This window comes from Acinonyx jubatus, chromosome B3 (genome assembly GCF_027475565.1).
Source record: "Acinonyx jubatus isolate Ajub_Pintada_27869175 chromosome B3, VMU_Ajub_asm_v1.0, whole genome shotgun sequence".
In the NCBI taxonomy this organism is placed as follows: Eukaryota; Metazoa; Chordata; class Mammalia; order Carnivora; family Felidae; genus Acinonyx; species Acinonyx jubatus.
Window position 1 is genome coordinate 97,638,813 of NC_069386.1, and position 16,163 is coordinate 97,654,975.

General features: G+C 46.1%; 1 protein-coding gene across 1 annotated transcript in view; it reads right to left on the reverse strand.

Annotated features, from left to right (window-relative positions):
• The window catches only part of NID2 (nidogen 2), a 67,789-nt gene that overhangs the window by 8,043 nt on the left and 43,583 nt on the right, over positions 1-16,163 (reverse strand). Inside the window, 6 exon segments of the mRNA XM_027065712.2 lie at positions 141-362; positions 4,095-4,325; positions 5,139-5,258; positions 12,036-12,179; positions 13,066-13,194; positions 13,893-14,036. Of these exon segments, the coding sequence (XP_026921513.2) occupies positions 141-362; positions 4,095-4,325; positions 5,139-5,258; positions 12,036-12,179; positions 13,066-13,194; positions 13,893-14,036 (990 nt within the window).

Consider the following 16,163-nt stretch of genomic DNA (forward strand, 5'->3'; position numbering starts at 1 on the left):
ATCAACACGGCATCTTAGCGACTTCTTTCACTGGACCTATGGGCCCCCCCTTTCCCCAGCTTCACTCACAGCTGGCAGTTTCCATACAGAAAGCCCTCAGAGTGGATGAGGGGGATGAGGGCTGACCCCCGGGTGCTTACATGCAGGGGTGGTGCCTGGCTGGGAGCGGGTGCCCTGCACTTCTCTGCCATCTTTGTCCACGCACCAGCAGAAGTCACTCTTCCCGTGGCACTGCAGGGGGGTGAAGTGGCCCAGGTCATCGCACTGAGGCACATACTGATCGTCCCTGGGCGTGCCACCGTAGTGCTCCAGCAGGTTTTCCCTCCAGCGCTCGCAGACAGTCCGGGGCCTCCGGGTGGGCTCTGAGCAGATGGGGACAAAAAGCCTTTGATCGTGAGCCAAGGACAGAATGCAGCATGTGGCTGAAGATCCCCACACCTGGCCTCCCTCCTCCTAGTATCCGCCAACAAGGCCTCAGCCAAGCCCCTGGACGTTGGACCAGTCAAGTGCTCTAAGAAGCTCTCCACAGGCATCCGGAGAACAGAGAAAAGCTCCTGGGCCAGGAGGATTTGTCATGAAGGCCAGCCACGTCAGCAGAGAGCAAGAGGAGGTTAAGATCAGGGGTGCAGGGCACCCTCGGGCCCGGCCCATGGGGACACTTCTGCCGGGGCCCAGGACCTCTGCTAACAGAGCCCTTTGGTGGGGACCCTCCTCGGGGACTCAGGGGCCTACATGATACTTAAAGGGAGTATTTATTCTTTGCCGCTTGGTCCAAGTTCCAAGCCTGCACCTGAGAGGACAATCTTGACACTGGCCATGCATCTTACAAACTAGTCCTGACCTACTGCCTGCCCTACTTTGCCCTACTGCCAAACTATTCCTGCCTCCTATTCCTACCCTACTTATGTGGCCCTCACTCTGCTCACTGGAAAACTATATGGAGTAAGACTCACTGTAATTAGTAGGGGTGCGCATGGAGGACGTGGTGGCCAACAGCTCCATACTGACTGTTAGACGCTCCAGTTCCCGGAAGCCCTTTGGCTCAAAGCTGAACCTTTCTCCCGGGCTCCTGCTTCCTGCCCATAGCTCTGCCCCGCCCTTGTCCAGCATCCTCCCCTCTGCTCGCCCTCCTGGCTCACCACCCAGCTTACACTCCTGTGAGCTCTTGCAGAGTAGCTTCTCTAGCTGCAGTTTTCTCCCTGCTTGCTTCCACAGGGCTGTCGCTCTGTCCCAAACGTGGCAGTTCTCTGTCTGCAGGGAGTCTGCTGCGGGCTTTGGAAGTAACTTGTACCCCCGTCTATCAGAGGAGTATCTAAAGGAGCTCGTTAGAAGCTGCTGCTGCTTTAATTCCTGTAACTTGAAGCCTGTGGTCTGTGGAATCACACAGCCAAGTACCTACATGATACCACCACCTGGGTGTATGCCATTAATCTCAGAACAAAAACGGGGACCCTGCTTTCCACCGTCAGCGCTGCTGTCCCCTAGACTTTTTCCTAGCAGTAAATAGCACCTCCATTTTCCATTGTGTGGGCCCAATCATCCCTGACTCCTTTCTGTCTCTTGCTCTCCTCATCTGGTAGGTCAGAACAAGGTCAGCTGTGCCTTCAAAATACATTCAGAAAATCTTCACTTCGCACTATATCCACCCCTATCACCCTGGTCGGAGCCTCATGGTCTCCTGCTAGGATATTACAAAAACTTTCTCACTTGGTCCCTGGCTTCCACCCTCTTTCCCACCCCCCAATGTAAACAGCCAGCAGCCAGAAGAGTCCCTTTAAAACGTCATTTCTGGGGCACCTGGATGGCTGAGTCAGTTGCGCGTCTGACTTCGGCTCAGGTCATGATCTCATGGCTTGTGAGTTCGAGCCCCACATTGGGCTCTGTGCTGACAGCTCCGAGCCTGGAGCCTGCTTCTCCCTCTCTCTGTGTCTCCCTCTCTCTCTGCCCCTCCTCCACTCGTGTTCTCTCTCTCTCCCTCACTCCGTCTCAAAAATAAACATTTTTTTAAAATGCAAAAAAATACTTCAAACACAGTCATTTCATGTCACTCCTTTGGTCAAAACCTCCACTGGCCTCCAAGAACAAAGTTGGAAACATTACAATTCGGTTCTAGTACCTACGATTCCTCCGGACAAGAGGGAGGATGGTTAACAAAATCCTCAGAGCTCAAACCCAACTAGCTCAACTCCAAGACTCACCAGGTCTGGTGGCAACGGATGCCCTTCAGGTGGCCTCTATAGTTCATAACCCTTGGGAAGCAGAGTTCTTTATAAGACCCAACGGAGAAGGAGACTTCCTCACCCAAATGTGTCTCAAAGAATCTGGACAGGGAAAGGTCACTTCTTCAAACACTAACGAGCCACCTCAAGGTGGGATACCCCGCAGAAGTTCCCAACACGGCTCCAGGTCCGCCCCGCAAACTCAGAGGGTGTGTTCTTAGCTCAGGGGACCACCCGATGAGGCACGGCTCTTTGTCTGGAATGGAGACACACGGCTCACTCAGCTTCTGGGAAGTGGGCACATCACTGATACGTGTGCATCCCTCTCATTCCTTACTATTTGAAGCTACTTCTTAATCCAACTACAGATTGATTTCTGGTTTCGGTTGGCAGGGTTTTAAATAGTTTGAAATCTTGGACACAGACTTTTTTCTCTCCCTTCAAGCCAACCCCATTATGCAGATGGGAGTAGTCAAAAAAGGCAGCCAAGGCCAAACCAGTGCCAAGAGAGGAGCCTGGGCCACTGGGGGGAGAGTCTGCACAAGACAATGTGTCCCTCCCTTCAGTCATTAACTTCTCATTCTCTTGGCTCCCTTCTGAATCACGGTCCTTAAAACTAAATGCTTGTCTTAGTAAATAGAACTCTGAACCATTCCCTAAGGCAGGTCCCAACCATCTGATTTCTTTAAATCCCAGATGGAGTTAGAACCAAGACTTTTTAAAGATTTTAAAGGAGTGAAACAGGATTTTTCTTTCCTTTTTTTTTCTCCCTTGGACCTGTCAAATCTTTTCCTAAAAATAGGGACAAGAGGAACTAGGAATGTCACTGCGGAAACAAAGGTATACATCTAGATCAAACATTACTAATTTTTACCTGTGTGAATCTTAGAACTACTCATGTCCCGGCCATTGCGATATTGTTGACAGGATCAAAACTGGTGGTAATTCACCAGCTCTTCTTACTCTCATGTTAAAAGCCAAGATTTATCTTTTCCAGTGTAAAAATAGCAAGCTCATGGCTATAGGAATTTTTGGCTAAAATGGAATCAGATCAATCCTACATTCTTCATAATAAAGTTCTTCTGTAGTTTTAAAAACGTGCTTTCCACTCTTACCAACTCAGCAAGGAATACAATCTGCCTTGGCAACCTGCAGCTGGCAGGACATGTGAGCACTTGATAGCCAGGCCCCACCCCCCCGGGGAGCACGGAGAGCCCTCAGATGGTTACAGACACGCTCACCATTAGCATCTCAGACTGCACGGGCTAACACAACAGGTCCCTGCATCTCTTCGGACAGTGGCTGGGGCAAGGGGGTTCCCCACTGATATGCTGGGCCTGCCTAGAGACAGCGGGGGTCATTAGCTTAGAGCAAACTAGTGAGATCCACCCACAGGTGTCTGCTTATTTTTCCTATTAATACTAAACTGGCCTTCATACTGCTTCCTGAAATTCAGAAGGCAGAGTGTAGTGATATAAAGGAACATGTGCAGGCAGTTCTCTTTGGACAAAAGGCTGGTCTGGCAAGATCTGTTAGCTCCAAGGCCTCCCTACGCTGCCATAACAGGTCTCGGGCAGTGGCCTCAGCCTGACCTACATCATTCATCTCAACGTCCCGTCTTGTACCGGGCAAGTCTAAGGCTGGAGTCCAACGTGTAACAGTGATGTCAGTCTATGTCCCTGTCACCTGAATGTGTGCACAGGTGGGCACAGATCATCTGAGTGGTCCTAGGAGGAAGGAGGCTATGAAAGGACAGCAGTCGGCCCCGAGTCTGCACGGTCTGGGCAGGAGTTATAATCTGCCCCACAGGCTGCGCCATTCTGCTTCTCAAGCCCCGGGCCTAGGTCGGTACAAGCTCCTTCCTGCCTGGCTCACCTGCTGGTCCGCAGTGAGGTGGTGTGGAGCCGGGTGGAGTCCGGGTGCCGGGGACTTCGTGACCATTGGGGTCCACGCACCAGCAGAAGCCAGTGCTCCCGTGACACTGCAGTGGCAGGAAGTGGCCCTGCTCATCACACTGGGGGATGTGCACCCGGGAGCCAGGATAGGTGTGCTGAGCGTGGGCACTGCGCTGCTGGCGTTCACAGGGTTTCAGTCCTGATGTGGGGTCTTCGGAGACCAGGGTGGAGGAGACGTACAAAGAAGGAATAAAAGACATTGCAACCCATCCACTTTTACCAGCTAACTTCAAAGTCTCTCGTCTGAGGTGATGTTCTTTGCTTATTTTTCCCTCCCTATACTTGGGAGACAGCATAACATGGGAAAAAAAAATAGCCGGGCACTGAGATTGTGAACTCCTGGATTCTTATTTTAGTTCTGCCACTATCTACCTAATGTCTCCCTAATTCTCACAGTTCACCCTGTTAAGTCCTGAGCTGACCGTACCTACTGTAAAATCGCCCCTCCCTCAGCCCTAAGGGTAAAATGAAGAACCCATAGCTTGTGTCCAAACATCCAAGAGACTTGGGAGAAAACAAGTAAACCTCTGTTCATCCTCTCAAGTCCAGAGTCTAAGTCTGAGAAGCTCCAGGTCAATGGCAATCACTAGGTCACACAGTGCTGGCCAAGACCTCCTAGAGTGTCACCACGGGGGCTTACTACCAGCTCACTAGGTGCATATGGCTCTTATTTAGTAAGCTTATCCCAGTCCTTCATCTAAATGACACTTACCAAGGCAAAGCAGATCATGACGGGAGTTGAACACAGCTGCCACTAGGTAGGACAATGGGTGGGGTCACACTCCTGGCCTCCCAGATTACTAATAACCAGGGACTTCTAAGTAAACTAGAAGGAGGGAACAGGAAGAAAATCCAGAGCCTAGAAAAGCCTTGGTCCCCGATAAGAACAGGCTAAAGGCTGTGGAAAAAATACACTGAAGGAACCAGGAGTTTTCTGTGCCTCAGGCAGCCCTCAAGACCTTACCAGGTGCGCACTGAAATCCATCCCCATGATATCCAGGGAGGCATCGGCAGGAGAACGAGCCAGGGGTATTGTAGCAGGTAGCCGAGGGGTGACATCTGTTTTCCGAGCATTCATCAACATCTGCAGAGGCAGGAACAGGGATGGGGTGGGGGGGGGGCAGGGAGGAACAGCATGACTTCACTGCACCCAACGGGGGCTACTACACGGCCCTAGTACATGTGGGTCAATGCCAAGCGGTCAACCTTAGAAGACCTCTGGGCATGAGCAGAAATATGCTGACAGCTAAAGGCGGGCTAAACATACAAAGTCGAGGGACACGTGAGCGAACCCATTAGACTAAGAATGTACAGTGTAGAAATCAAATGTGTGGTCACTTCCAGAAAAAAAAAAATATCCTGCGGTGTATTTCTAGAGTATCTTTCATCCACAGTGAATTCCAGGAAGTTATTACCTTTGAACTAGCCTTTGGGCTGTAAATCACTCACTTCCTTTCAGTACCACAGCAGTAAATACATGTAACAATGGTTTCGGTCTTGCCCTGTTGGCACCATGTCCCTATAACACGAATCTACAGATCCGGAGAAGCCCGGTGAGGCTCCAAATGCTTTTTCAACTAAGTTTGGAAGCACATCCAGTCTCCCGGAATCAGAGTCCTACCATCTACAATGCCCAAGGAATCAGAAATTTTCTCTACTTTCTACCTTTAGAAGAAATAGAAAAGCGTCAGAAAAATATTATCAGAAGTTTGGAACAACACATTCAAAAGAACATCTAAGGGCGCCTGGGTGGCTCAGTCAGTTAAGTGTCTGACTTCGGCTCAGGTCACAATCTCGCAGGTTGTGAGTTCGAGCCCCGTGTCGGGCTCTGTCCTGCCAGCTCAGAGCCTGGAACCTGCTTCAGATTCTGTGTCTCCCTCTCTCTCTGCCCCTCCCTGCTCACGCTCTGCCTCTGTCTCTCAATAATAAATAAACATTTTAAAAAAATTTAAAAAGAACATCTAAATTTGTCAGGTTTATCAGTACAAACAGTTCAGGCCCTCCCACTCTCCACGTGGTACTGTAAGGATTAAATTTCATATTTCTCAAAACTGCAACATCCTAGGGGTGTCTGGGTAGCTCAGTCAGTTCAGTGTCCAACTCTTGACTTCAGCTCAGGTCATGATCTTGCAGTTCCTGAGTCTGAGCCCCACATCAGGTTCCATGCTGTTGGTGTGGAGCCTGCTTGGGATTCTCTCTCCCTCCCTCTCTCTTCCCCTCCCCATGCTCTCTCTCTCAAAATAAACTTAAAAAAATTTTTTTTAAGTTACAACATCCTAGAACCTTACATGCCAGCTTATAGTCCTTTTATTTACTGCAATCAGCATAATGCAGACAATAGCAAGACAGTCCCCTTTCCCCCCAAAAAGCCTATGAGAGTCAAACTATTAAAACCAATGGCTACTGGTTGAGATAAGCTCTCTGCAGAGATAGGAAGTCTTCCAGAGTAAAACAAGGATAAAGAGTGTAAGTCTGATCAAGGCTCCACTGAAAAGAAAGCCTTCACTTTCACGAAAACACCCAAAAAACCATTTAAAGAATGGATGAAAAAAGGTGGGTTGGGATGATCAATGTGAAACCTAGAAGAATGTGAGTCCCAGAAGTGAATTGCATCAATTTGCTATAGCCCAGGGCAGAGACACATAGAACCCAGGAAGCCCAAGAGCCACAGCCTGAATTTGACATGGATCAGCTGGGGACAGAGCTGGCCCCTCAACCGGCCTCCCATGCCCCAGGTGAAATCTCTTCTAGGGTTATGACTACCAGCCTTGCTATGACCATGCGCTCACTGAGCCACCCTCCCAGGTGCTGGTGAGCAGACATGTTCGCGGGAGAGGAATCTCTTATGTCATAATTAGCGAATTCACATTTTGCTTATCCTCAGTCTTAAGGAAGTTTTGTCAACATACATTAGCTCCCCTAAGTCCAAAATCATCCTGAATGCTTGACAGAACGGAGTTTAATGCCACCCAGAGAGGCTCTGCCCAGATGAACTGGCCTCCCTAGTTACCTTCTTTCCACCTACAAAGGCAGGAAAGTACAAGGTTAGAAACAAACAAGGTTTTCTGGTTAGCTCCTCAGTCAACCAAAAAGAAACCAGACTAATCACAACAAAAACTCTATCTCCAATCTAATCAATAGGTTCTATATTGTCATATATAATTATCTTTGAGTCTGGCCCTCAGTCTCTTGACGAGGACAACTCCAACACCTAGCTGGGCAAAGCCAGTGACCATCCAGTTCCTTGGGCCTGCAAGAGGCCATAAAACTGGCTGTAAAACCAAAGCTGTAAAACTGAACATCCAGCAGGAAATTAAATGCAGGAAATTGAAGCTATTCATAATACATATGCTAAAAGGACTTCTCATGCTAACAGGAACCCCAGGCAATGACAGGAAGCAGGAATTCCTGAGACACAGGGCCTATTTCTAGAACCCATGGATCAGTTTCTTGAGATTGTTTTTGAACTAAGGGAGAGGGGACTCCCCAGAGCTACCAGGTTCCTTATGTTCTTAAAGCCTATGGCCTAAGAATTGTGATCAGACTGAAAGCCAGTCATCTTCCCACAGATACTAGAGTCAGGGGGAGGGACACTAATGGTTGTAAATGACCAGCAGGAGAAAGCCCTTGAAGGGACAGAAAGCATCACAAGTGAGGAGCCCCTGTCCCCTAGAAGCTGGAGGAGGTAAAGCTCCCTGAAACACAGTCCCCCATACCTCCTTGGAAGACCTCACACCATGACAGAAAATGAGTGCAGTCAGCCACTCCAGAGCCTGGGCTCAGAGCAGGCTATGGCTCCTCCCAAGGAGTGCTAACATTGAGGGGTGTGGGGGGAACTGGGGCTTTTGTGTAAAGAAGGGGAGCTCTTCCCTCTATCACAGGATGTCAAGTGTCAGGACAGAAAGCATGGAACACTTTCAGCCCCTAGGGAAGGGAGAAACTCCTTGTTGCTACGCTCAGGCTGGGAGCTGCCATTTATGCCTAACAATCCCTGTCAGGGGTCTTTAGGGGCTGTCAGAACACTGAGGTCAAGACGACAATGTTTGGGGCACAGAACTCCTTTGCCACTCAGATAATGAAACATGGCTCAATGTCAGCACAATTCTCCATTCTATTCTGTTAAGCTGGTGAAACACCTGTATGGAACATTTGTTAAAACCCTCCATTTTGAATTCATGCTTTGGTGTTTCAATGCTTTCACTGCCGTAATTCTGAGCCCATACCCAAATCAGGCGAGGTCCCTTCAAAACAAACCCAACCACTGGATTACCAGATTCTAGCTACCCTTAACCCATCCCACCCAACCCCCTTTGCTTTCAGACCATCCAGTGAAATTTCCAGACCCCAATAAAGGCTTCAGCCCACAAGTTCTAGCTCCCCACCTATTCAGTCAAGCACCTTGCTGGGTGTGCCCCTGTGTGGTATGTGGTGACCCTCTCTCTGGGACCCATGAGCATAATAAACTCCTTCCTTGCAAACCTTGTACTCTTCTCCTGTGGCTGCACCAACTTTACCACACCTTACTTAACATCTCTCTTTTTAGAACAGAAAACCAGAGACAGAATACCCTAAGTGCCTCTCCTCACGTCCCTCCTGAGCAGTGATGGTGCTGAGGGATGTCCCACCCGTAACTCAATCGCTTCTCCTGGAAAGGTCCCAACTCAAGACACTCTGCTTCACCTGGCAAAGTTACCAAGATCTATGAGGACAAACATGCCTGAGAAATACCGGCTCATACCAACACAAGGTGGACATCAACCCTGAAACCGTTGCAATCGGGGTTGATTGAGGGAAGCTGGAAAAGATTGAACTCTACTTGGATAAAAGTAGTAACTGCTGGTGACTCAGACTAGACTGAGAACCCAAAGCCAAGTCCAGCCTCTCCAGGGAACCTGGTTTTTAACAAACTGGCTAGAGAAAAACCCACACGCCTTTTATTGCTAGTTTAATGGAGTAAAGAATAACATGCATGCTTCAAGAATGCGCACTTTCCACAAAATAGAGCTTCTATCTCTATTTTTCTCTATTTTGCTATTTTCTCTCTATGGCCACGGGTACACATGCACATTGTGGCATATCTTTAAATATGTGCATGCATGTGCATACACCCACACACACGTATGTACTTATCCTGCAAATCACCTTCATGACTAGCCCAGTCGGATTTAGGCATGGCATAGGTCTTTAGGAAAAGGACTATTCATTCTCTTCTACTCCACAGTCTGAAAAGCTTGGAAGGCAACCCATGGTAATGGATTCTGGGAGACAGCCTCTAAGGAACCCCAAAGATCCCTACCTCCTAGCATTTGCAATCTTATGTAATCCCCTTCCCTTGAGTAACTTGCATCTAATCAATACACGAAAGCAATACTGAGGGGATGTCATTTTTGTGATTATAACTTCCAATTTGCTAAAAGACTTTCTGCCACCGGCTTTGATGAAGTAAGCTACCTTGTTGGAGGTCTGCGTGTCAAGAAGCTGAAGGTCATCTCCAGGCCACAGCTAACAAGGACCTGAGGCTCTCAGGCCTCAAGGAATTGAATCCTGCCAATAACCATGTGAGGATGTTTCCCCAGTTAGGCCTTTAGAGGAGACCCCAAGCCTACCAGACCCCTTGTTGCAGTTTTGTGAGGATCTTTTTAAGCAGAGGACCAAGCTAAGCCATTCCCAGGCCCTTGACCTATAGATAATAAATGTGTATTGTTTTAAGCTACTATATTTTGGGGTAATTTGGTATGCAGCAATAGATAACTAATACACTAAGGGAAGCAACTGATGGGTTTTAAGTTTGTGAGTTCCAGAGAAAATCCCAAATGCAGAGAAGCAAAGATTGAATAGGGACAATTAAAAATGGCAGAAATCAGCAAGAGGGCAGTAATAACAATGAATGGCATTACTCACAAGTTCCCAACATGGAAAAGTAACCATGATCCCAAAGTAAACATGATCCCAAAGATAATCAAAGTTTTACAGGACAAATAGAAGTTAAAAGAAGGAAGAGAGAATGAATCTAGAAGGGATTAGGGCAAAAACTATCTAACTCAATTAACATTCTGATTAACACTCATCACACCTAGGCTGCAATTGATTTCAACTTGTTAGCTTTAGACCAAAGACCTAAGAAGTGAAATACTTTAAAGGCACGATCTCTGCTGACCTGAGTGGCCAGATGTTTAAATATGCAATTCTACTGACAAGATTTTGCTTCTCCAGGCAGTCTCATCTCTTAAATGTGCTAAATGGAACTGAACGGTAAAGATTCACAAGGGTGGACAAAACATTATTCCCGCATGAAGAACACAACCATGAGGAGTTTGTGCACCTCACATCCTGACCCCCATACCTGTGGAGGCTACCCTCTGTGTGTCAAGAGTGTATCTATTACAGATGGAACTCTTGGGCTGGTCAAGTGGGAGAAGCATCTGTGAATTCCAAATCTACCTCGTTCTCACTGGGAAGCAGTTGAGCTCTAAAACTGGGGATATTTTTAGTAGAGAAAAAAACAAAACAAACCAGGGCTGAACTGAGCCACGGCTTTGGGTCATTTCAGTATAAACTGTGTTTTTAAGAAAAGCATACAGCAGAACTTCTGTACAACAGAAGTGGAAACATGAAAGAGCCAGTACAGACAATACCAAATGGCCCAGCACAACGAGGAAGGAGAGGACGGCTGTGCTGCCCTGACACGTGTTCTGTCCAGAACGGACGGCGTCAGTGGGCTCGTCCGGGAGCCTCTCCACTGAGAGGGAAGGGAAGAGGAATCAGGAGGAGGAGAAGCGAACATCTGGGTAAGGAGGCGGGGTGGGCATGTTGTTTCATCTGCTGTGAAGCTCCCAGGGATCACACGGCTATTCTAGCACATCAACAGTGGCCCAGCCAATGCAAGCAGCAGTCTGAAGGGAGGGGGAAACCCTGTGTTCCAGGTTTATAATCCCCACACAGACCCTTTTCCCACCATTCTCTCATTGCCGGTGTCTCATTTTACCCTAACTTTGTGCGCATTACTGACAGCATGAAATGGAGTTTCAATTCCATCACGTCACTGGATATATTTTGAAAACCTTTTGTGGATTATGTAGATTTCTTAAATAATCTCTATATTAAAGTACTACTAAACCCAGTTTCATGAATATTTATACCCAGAGAATTATACCTAGTTCAGTAACAACCTCAAACATTATTATTATTTAACCGAGTTAAATTTTAACAGTTAGTCCTGCATTCCAGTTTAGTGATTTTATAAAATACTGTACCAAGTCTTAACCAGCTTAAATGTGGTTAGATTTCTGGGGGGGAAGAAAAGTCTTGGGTATTTATGTATGCATTACTATCCTCTTAAGACAGAGTTCTCTCTCTCCCCACCCCCTCCCCTTCTCTCCAGAGAGAGAGGTGAGAGGGAAAAAATGAGAAAGAATTGCATGTATGTTTAGAGATTACTTAAAATACCCCTTCAACCAGTATCATAAGCAACTCAAAGTTAGGCGCAACTGGAAGTGCTAGACTAAGTCACTGACCATAGATGGAAGGATGGAGACTTCCCAACAGGTGAATAGGCTTTCCCAAAGTTCCTCCAGCCTACGCCAGCTCTAAGGAACAGAAGGTTGGCTACAAGCTCGCAGTGGCTTCCTAGTGCTCCGGGAACGTCCCCACCATATGCTCACCAATCTAATCCAAGGGAAAATACCCTTTGCTCTGCTTTTTGACTCAAAGGACAGCTTTTCTCTTGCTCTTTGGACAATTCCAAGGCTGTGTGAGTCAAGGAAGGGAGAAGTCCTTTTGAGAAAGGTTCCGGTTACGTGGGGATGTTGCATACAAGGCAACTTTCCAGAGTCACTGAGGCTGACGACCCGCAGGTACTCACCAGTACATTGGTGCCCGCTGCCAGTGTAACCAGGCAGGCAGGTGCAGCTGAACGTGCTGCCCCCATGGTAAATGCACCGGGCCTGGTCAGCAGGAGCACAGGAATGACTGCCATCCGCACAGGGGTTGGGAGGTGGGGCGATCACTGAAAAGAGAAGAAGGCAAGGACATCTGAGAGTTCAGACCTGCAGATGGGTGAGACTGCTCCTCCCAGTGTGATTCACACACCCATAGCATCAGGACATCTAGGGGCTTAGAAGGCATATAGGTTCTCAGGCCCTATCCCAGAGCCAGTTAATCAGAATCTGACTTTCAACAAGATCCCTGGATGGCTTGTATGCGTATTAAAGTTTGAGAAGTGCTGGTCTGGGTTTGTGGTTAAAACTCTAGACATGAAGATCAGTCATTAAAATAGTCCTTGATAAAGTTTATAACTCACCAGAACTACACACACACACACACACACACACACACACACATACAGTTTCTATGATCACTGCTACTTTTTCATCCCACTGGGTTAAAAAGTGTATTTTCTCTATCATCGTCTGGCTTTACCAATGGGATGAATTTGGGATCCTAGTTCCTGTGGATCCACTTTTAGGTCCAAAGGTTTCTTTTTCTTTTCTTTTTTACCCTTGAAAGAGTACATTTATTACAGATGGAGTTGTACAGCTGGCCCAGTGGGGCGAGCATCTTTGAATCATAAATCTGTTTCATTTAAATTTGAGAAATATTTTACTTCTGTCCAGAACCGGTGGTATTAGAGGTTCACAGTCTTGTTATATGATTGGGCCAGATACCAAGGCACGCAGGAATCCCAACTGGGTGAACACCCTTCAATAACTCAACACCGAAAGGAAAGCAACATACAAACCCAGGGCTGAACTGGGCCATAGGGTTATTTCCGCGCAAAGTGTTTTCAGAAACCATATGGCAGAGCTTCTGTACGTTAGAGCGGAAACATTAATGAATCAAAGAGCAAGGTTCAGCACTATTTTGGCCAAAAAGAGAAATGGCTTAGCACTCACATATACAAGTGTGGTGGTCGTCTGCAAACTCATAACCACTCCGGCAGTCACAGCTGTAGCTGCCCGGCAAGTTGGTACACACAGAGTTGGGGCCACAGTGATGGAAGCCCGTTGCACATTCATTTACATCTAAGAAGAAATAACGACAGAAAAGCGCGGCTTAAATCAAGGGTTCCACAAGTGAAAGGTCTGAACACTCGATGTTTCCTCACTACTATGAAGCTTCAACAGGACAAATAGTGGACTAAACAAGAGTCCAAAGGTAAGATTTCTAAGCATCGACCAGAATGCATGTTGCAGATTATAATATTTATCTGCAGTCAGTCAAGTATAAGTCCGAGGGAGAAATATTTCAATATTCTAAGCATTCTTTAGACTTTATTTTAAAAAAAACCACTCACCATTTAAAAGAAAAACACACTAATGACTTTTCTTTTAGAAATGTAAAGAAATTTCTGTGGACTGTGGGGATATAATAGGGGGAAAAAAAACAATGTCTGAAACCTGAAGACAACCTGAAAACACATGTTTTAGTAAATATAAGAAAATACTTAATACAGGATTAAAATGACAAAACTTAAGAACTCAAAATATGCAGGAACTGCAACAGTTGTCTTCTTTCTCCAATCCCAGCCCCAAACACCCACGTCCAAACTATCCTCTCAAACCTAACCAGAATATGCTTCAGTTTTTAAATAACAGCATTTAGGTTAATAGCTGCTAAACTTGTCTTGTTGATCAGTGGAGATCATAAAAGCAGACGCACCTATCTTCTATAAACACAGGGCTGGAGGACCCCGTGAAATAACACAGCGCATACAACTTACCCACACAACTCCGTCCATCTCCCTGGTACCCGGAGGCACACTTGCAGGTGTAGTCTACACCTGTCCCTGGATGGCACCGAGCTTTCGTGTCACATGTGTGGCTCCCATCGAAGCAAGGATTCACTGGGGTGGGGGTTGAGTCCACTGCATGAGCAGAGAGGGAATAAACCACACTAGCACAATCTGGTTGTTGTAAAGAGAATGGCACAGAAAGGAGATCAAAGACTCCATGGGGCCCAAAAATAAATTCAAAATGGATGAAAGACGTAAAGGTGAGACAGGAAATCATCAGAATCCTAGAGGAGAAAATGGCAACAACCTCTTTGACCTCGGCCACAGCAACTTCTTACTTGACATGTCTCTGAAGACAAGGGAAATAAAAGCAAAAATGAACTATTGGGACCTCATCACAATAAAAAAACTGCACAGCAAAGGAAACAATCCACAAAACTAGAAGGCAACCAAAGGAATGTGAGAAGATATTTGCAAATGACTTATCGTATAAAGGTTAGTATCAAAATCTATAAAGAACTTACCAAACTCAACACCTGTAAAACAAATAATCCGGTGAAGAAATGGGCAGAAGACATGAATAGACAGTTTTCCAAAGAAGACATCCAGAAGGCTAACAGACACATGAGAAGATACTCAATATTGTTCATCATCAGGGAAATACAAATCAAAACCACATTGAAACACCACCTCACACTGGTCAGAGTGGCTAAAATTAACAACTCAGGAAACAAAGGATGTAGGTAAGGATGTCAAGAAAGGGGAACCCTCTTGTACTGTTGGTGGGAATGCAAACCGGTGCAGCCACTCTGGAAAACAGTGTGGAGGTTCCTCAAAAAATTACAAATAGAATTACCCTACAACCCAGCAATAGCACTACTAGGAATTTATCTAAAGGATACAGGAGTGCTGATTTGTAGGGACACATTTACCCAATGTTTATAGCAGTACTATCAACAATGGCCAAATTAGGAAAAAGCCCCAATGTCCATCAACTGTTGAATGTATAAAGAAGATGTGATATATATATGTAATGGAATACAACTCAGAGATGAGAAAGAATGAAATCGTGCCATTTGCAACAACGTGGATGGAACCGGAGGGTATTATGCTAAGTGAAATAAGTCAGTCAGAAAAAGATATCATGTGTTTTCACTCATACGTGGAATTTGAGAAACTCAACAGAAGACCATAGGGGAAGGGATGGAAAAATAAGTTACAGAGAGGGAGGGAGGCAAACCATAAGAGACTCTTAAATACAGAGAACAAACTGAGGGTTGATGGGGGGTGGTTAGAGGGGTGGGGAAGATGGGAGATGGGCATTAAATGGGAGATGGGCACTGAAAAGGGCACTTATTGGGATGAGCACTGGGTGTTGTATGTAAGTGATGAATCAAGGGAATCTACTCCCAAAGCCAAAAAAGGGCACTTATTGGGATGAGCACTGGGTGTTGTATGTAAGTGATGAATCAAGGGAATCTACTCCCAAAGCCAAGGCTACACTGTATACACTGTATGTTAGCTAACTTGACAATAACTAAAAAAAAAAAAAAAAAAAAAAAAAAAAAGAGAGACTCCATGGGACTGACTATATCCTCATCTGTTTGGGGGCCCACCAGGCGACCTTACTAAATTATTAATCCCCAAAACTGGGCTGGATTATCCAACCTACAGTTTTAAATTCCAGAATGGCTTTCTCTTCCCTACTCTACAGACACCTAACCTTTTATTACTTACATTAGGCTTGTGTCCAGGGAATAAAAACATCCAAAACATGACCAACTTTTATTTTAAAGTGCTTTCACTCTATAACCTCATGTGATTCTCTGAACTTTGTGAGGTTGGCTGTCATCCCCATTCCCTTTGCAGATAAGTGAGTGACATTGGAAAAATTGCCCCAGCTCACAAAGCCAGGAAATGATACAGCAGGAATGCATATCCCCAATTTTTGTCCCTAAAGTGGGCAAGACCTCACTAAAATTCACCATTTTAGAAGTCAAAATTTCATTAATGGGAAATCTTGCTTTTATAAGATTTAGAAGACTAAAGAGGAATGGTTTTTGCAGTATTTCCTCTTCAGGATTAACCTTGCCAGAGATCCATCCACCCACTGGGTAGTGAGAACTGTTAACATCTGAGATCTTCCCTAAAGTTTTATTTCTAGACAGAGTAGAGTAGTAATGCTTAGTGAGCACTTATTTGCCAGGCACTGTTCTAAACCCTTTACATATAACATCCCTTTAAATCCTCATGAGTGCA